The 5,151-nt window shown below is 38.3% G+C and overlaps 1 protein-coding gene across 1 annotated transcript in view; it reads right to left on the bottom strand.

Annotated features, from left to right (window-relative positions):
• LOC107680801 (serine palmitoyltransferase 2-like) overlaps window positions 1-5,151 on the bottom strand; it is a 26,224-nt gene that overhangs the window by 18,803 nt on the left and 2,270 nt on the right. The window contains exons 3-6 of the mRNA XM_016476851.1: window positions 4,339-4,493; window positions 3,916-4,064; window positions 2,967-3,091; window positions 1,565-1,658 (exon numbers count right to left, since the gene is read on the bottom strand). Coding sequence (XP_016332337.1) covers window positions 1,565-1,658; window positions 2,967-3,091; window positions 3,916-4,064; window positions 4,339-4,493 — 523 coding nt within the window. The remainder of the gene's footprint in view (window positions 1-1,564; window positions 1,659-2,966; window positions 3,092-3,915; window positions 4,065-4,338; window positions 4,494-5,151) is intronic.

Genomic DNA, 5,151 nt, shown 5'->3' with positions numbered 1-5,151 from the left:
TATATATATGTATACGTGTATGTATATATTTTTCAGTCTGGCGAGTAAACAAAAAAATTTACTAGCCAATGGCGAATCAATTGCCAAGGTGTCCGTAGAGGGTTGTGAATGTTTTTAATTAATGGATTTTATAATACAATAATCTGAAGAACCTTCTTTCGCCACAAATAACCTTTTGTGAAACAAAGGTTCTGCAGATGTTACAGGTTCTTTATGGAACCATTTAGACAAAAAGGTTATTCTATGTCATCGTGAAGCACCTTTATTTTTAAGAGTGTTGGTGAGCAGAAGAGAATTCTTTAAAAAAACATAAAAAAATCTTACTGTTAAAAAACTTTTGACTGGTAGTGTAATATTTGAGATTTGACAAATATCAACCCTCTACAGTGCGAGTAAATCACTCACATATGCAACTAAATCTTCACTCTGGGTGACTAAATAATGTATAACATTAGCCATTGGCTAATACATTTTTAGATTTTATTTATCAGTGTGTGAGTTGGAGGCTGAGTATAAGTTTAGCACATATATATTTTCACTCACAGGACACTCTGACTGAGCGCTTCAGAGTTTCACACTCAATAGATGCGCAGCGCACCTGTGTTTGTGTATTTGGAGTAACGTAAACTCTAGTGTGAAGGCGCACGACTGTGCACTGATACAGTACGTTCAGCCGGCTATGTCTGCTATAGGATAATTACCAAAACTGACATTTTGACAATTTTTGTGTGGATCTGTCCACTTAAACACAATACTTCAGAGAAAGCTTAATATTTGCGCGTGTTCTGAGCATGAGGCGTGGGTTTGTGCGCTTTGGATGAGCGCATGCACAAATCTTCTCACTGCGCGCTCGAGCTCGCGTCCGCTGGCTCTTAAACTGGCAAAGCTTAAACGAGTTTAGCTTAAAACACAGATATCAACGTGTGCTGTTCAGGTCTCACCTGTGCGCGCACGCTATCAGCACCCGGGTGATGACGGAATAAATGCTCATATTCCAGCATACGGCATTCGCATTGAACGAGAGTGAATGCTTTGTCCACGCTTTTTTTTCCATCGCTGTTGTTGTAATGTATTGGAAAGCCAGAGTGCGCATCCATCAACAGAAACATATATTAGCCGAACCCTGTTTGTTTTACGTGTTATTTATAGCAAACTATATTACAGATGCGTTGTCCGATTCAAGTTGACCCGCGGTCCTGGTGCGTGCCGAACCATGTGTGGAGAACCGTACGGTTCGATTTTTTTTCCGCGAACCTTTCCACCCCTAATTCATAGTGTTTGACTGGACATTAACCAAAATGGCATTCAGAAACAAGCCTAAAAACAACCCAAACTACAAAAAACGTAAACTTCAGGACCCCAACTTCAAGATTCTAATATGGGTCAAGGTCTGTCAAGCTTCCATTCGAGCAGTTGCAGCGTCATGGGTCATGCTTTGTGTGCACTGGAGCTGCACCAAAAGTTCATTCTTTACCTTGTGCTGTTAACAGCTGTGAACAAGGACTGAGAGCATATAGATATGGTGATGATAAGATAAGAGATGTGCCTGTCAGTGCAAACTCACTATTGTGTTTAAAAACCCGGATGGTGGAGCCGGACAGCCGGGCTCCCAGTACCAGAGAGGCATGGTTCAACTCGTCACTTAGAATCAGACATCCCTACAAACAGGAAAAACAGTGTCAGGTCACTGTAAGCAAATGCATTTATTTGATCAAAAATGAATTTGAAAATATTTAAAATTTTAAATATTAAGATGGTTTTAATATGTAATTAAAATGTCATTTATTCCTGCGATGGCAAAGCTGGATTTTCAGCATCATTACTCTAGTGTCACATGATTTTACAGAAATCATTCTAATATGCTGATTTGGTGCTCAAGTTACATTTCTTATTAGTGTCACAATTTAAAACAGTTGTGATGCATAAGCTTTTTGTGGAAACCGTTTTTCATTAACAAAAAGTTAAAAAGAACAGGATTTATTTGAAATTGAAATAGAAAATTTAATGCATCCTTGCTGAATAAAAGTACTTCCTTACTGAATACCTTATTTGAATGGGAGTGCATGTTAAACATTTTTTTTTTTTTATACCTCTTAAGTGTCACCGGCCCACAGCCATTACATAATTTATTGCCTTTTTTACCCTATCAAATATTTAGTAATTGCCCTAAATTAGATATCATTTGAAAGCTTAAAAACTCAAAATTCATCCTGTGAAAACCATTTTGAAATCGGACAATGTGTTACCATGGAAATGGTACTTTAAAATATTTTGGCGGTCTCCTCCCCCTAAGTGGGCGGTGTTAAGTGTCATATTACAAAATGCATTACGGTATTTTACAATCAAAACTTTTTAGAATCTTGACAAAATACATATCGTTAGTAAGGGGTTAATTAGCCTTTGAAATGATGTGCTTTTTTGCTGCTTTTGTCTCTGTTGTTATAATGCTTGACTTTCGCAATAATATGCATCCTTCAAAGTCAGTTTTGACCACGTAAATCTGGAAAGTCAGGCGTTTTAGTGCTAAATCACTAGACCTTCTCTTGGCCTGCAACAGGAAGTGAGGTTGGGAAATCTCTGTGGTGCACCTGCAGCTAAACGCATGTTTCCTGTGGTGATTTTGTGCCTTATCAAGTGCATTCCATTGTGTGAGCCACACAAACGGTTTGAGTTGGAACCGGTGGTCTATCAATACCATTACATTAATCTCCTCCCTCTGCACTGGTGATAAAATGTGGCATATCCACCCAGTGTGCTTAAACCAACAAAGGAAAACATTCACACACCAGAAACTTATGTATCATTTAAACAAGCACTGACAGGTCAAGGCGGGATCCGCCTGAACTGACACTCCTATGAACTTTAGGAGTTGCCTGGGTGGATCATCACAGCAAGAGATAGGGACAGAGGAGCTGGCAAAGCAGGAGAGAGATAGTGATGAAACTAAATGGTCTAGCACTTAAAACCTTGCCAGCTAACGCAGGAATGTTCATGGAGTTGGTTGCAAACCCCATGCCGAAAGCCATAGCTGACTCCACTCCCAGGAATGACGCCACCAGTTTCTCCAACTCTTCATGCCTTTTGAGGTTGCCTAAGCAAATCACACAAATAAATCAGCTAATGCAAGCAAACACCTGTGAAAACCAACACCTGTGTATATTTCGAAAACAAAGTCATCCTAGAAAGTTCCAAGTTACATAAGTCCATATAATAATTCTCTCCAGAGGTCAGTGTTGCCACCTTGTGGACAAACTAATTAGAGCAAAAACAATTCAAGGCATGTGTGCGACCTGCGCGTATTCTTCCCTCGGGCCGGATGAAGATGATTGTCCCGGATTGGGCCTGTGGACCGCCAATTGAATAGCCCTGGCTTAGACGCATCTAAACTTGCGACATTTTTGGAGCACTTCTCCACAGGATTCCTCAAATCAGTTAAGTAAACTAGCCTTATAATACAGGGCATTCATACAGAATGAGTTTTTGCACTCCACTGCACTGTTTTTCCATTGTTTTCTATGTTAACATGCAGTAGACGGATGTGTTTGACCATTGCAATTGTGTCTTGCTATACATGTGTCTTGCTACATCTCTATATCTTGCATTTATTTTTTCATTTACCTACTCTTTTTGTCACATTTTTAAACAAAAATACTTTCTGTGTGACTGGTTCGCAGTTCTACAGTGTGTCCTCTAATTCTCCAGTGTGTTCTGGGTGGATTTTAAATGGTTGCTTACCGGTCAATGTCAAAAAAATTAAAAGAACACATTTCCTTAGTAATCTCCACAATTTAAGCTATCAATAATGTCAATAGCACATATGGTACATGGAATGAGTTGCATGCCTATGTTTAATGTTTAAATGTGCCTTATGTCCCAATATTTCCCAAAAAGCAACAGTAACCAATAAGCACTCACCCATTTCCTGTCTGGTGCTGGCCATGCCCACCCCAAATTTCACTGTCACCTCTCCAGCAGCTGTGGCACAGGCGCCTGTGTTCTCTGCAAAGCCCAGATAATTATACGAGCCAAGGTTTATCACATCTTTCACCACTCGTCCAGTGTACCTGAAAGAGCACAATACACTTGTGTAAGATTTCTTTTGAGCCAAAACTAACCCTTGACGACCCTAGACTGGATTTTAAGTCTCATGCAACCTCAGTCATCTCATGTTTCACATCAGGTTATAATCAAGCCTTACTTTTGAAAGTTTATTGCACATTGGCTTGAAAGTGACCTTGATATTATAATCATTAGATTAATGCAGCTCTCATGTTGGGAGATAAAACAGTCAAAGACGTGGTGTTGTTTTCCTGTTCAGGTCCAAGATGGCCTACTTACTCAAAGGTCCAGTTGTAATCATTGGAACTGCGCTCAACGAGGTCAAACGTGGCCCCAGGAACACTGTAAATCGGCCTGTTCCAGCTGTCCCGAATCCTCATGTATAAATTCCTTGTGTAGAAATTCTCAAAATCTTGATAAAGTGGAACAAAGTCCTGGACAAAAAAAAAAAAAAGAAATATTCACATACTTGATGTTTTTTGTTCATTACCTGAAAACAGCTCCTTACATTTGGGTGACTAAGTTGTCTTCGATCCAATATTTTAGGAAGAACAACACCCATAAAAGGTGCATAGCAAAACAAAGCGCAACCTTTCAGTGCCCAAAAGTACTTTACAATAACGGTAAACTGCACAATATCCTTCCTCTGACAAAATAACCTCTTCTTCTCAAACTTACCATAATGCTTTACACAGCTTCATTTTTGGAGGAGTCACAGAAAAATCATGGAAATTACACCATCTTTTCAGGCATATGAGTTTTCATAATTTAAAAACAGCTTAAATTATTTCTTATTTTTGTAATTTAATCTTTAAAAATGTTCCTTATAACATGAAACTGATAGGAAATTTGACAATAAACCACTTTATTGATAATAAAAAGTTTCCATCTTTACATTAAAAATGGTACACTAGTACCATTCAAAGGTTTGGGGTCAGTAAGATTTTTCTGTGTTTGAAAGAAGTCTCTTATGCTAACCAAGGCTGCATTTATTTAATACACAAAAACACACTAAAGTAAAATTGTAAAATATTATTACAATTTAAGTTTTTTTTTTCTGTTTTAATATATTTTAAAATGTATTTCTTTCCT

The sequence above is a fragment of the Sinocyclocheilus anshuiensis genome, unplaced genomic scaffold, assembly GCF_001515605.1.
Source record: "Sinocyclocheilus anshuiensis isolate Anshui unplaced genomic scaffold, SAMN03320099.WGS_v1.1 scaffold869, whole genome shotgun sequence".
In the NCBI taxonomy this organism is placed as follows: domain Eukaryota; kingdom Metazoa; phylum Chordata; class Actinopteri; order Cypriniformes; family Cyprinidae; genus Sinocyclocheilus; species Sinocyclocheilus anshuiensis.
Note: the sequence above shows the minus strand (reverse complement) of the source record. Positions and strands in the feature narration are given on the sequence as shown.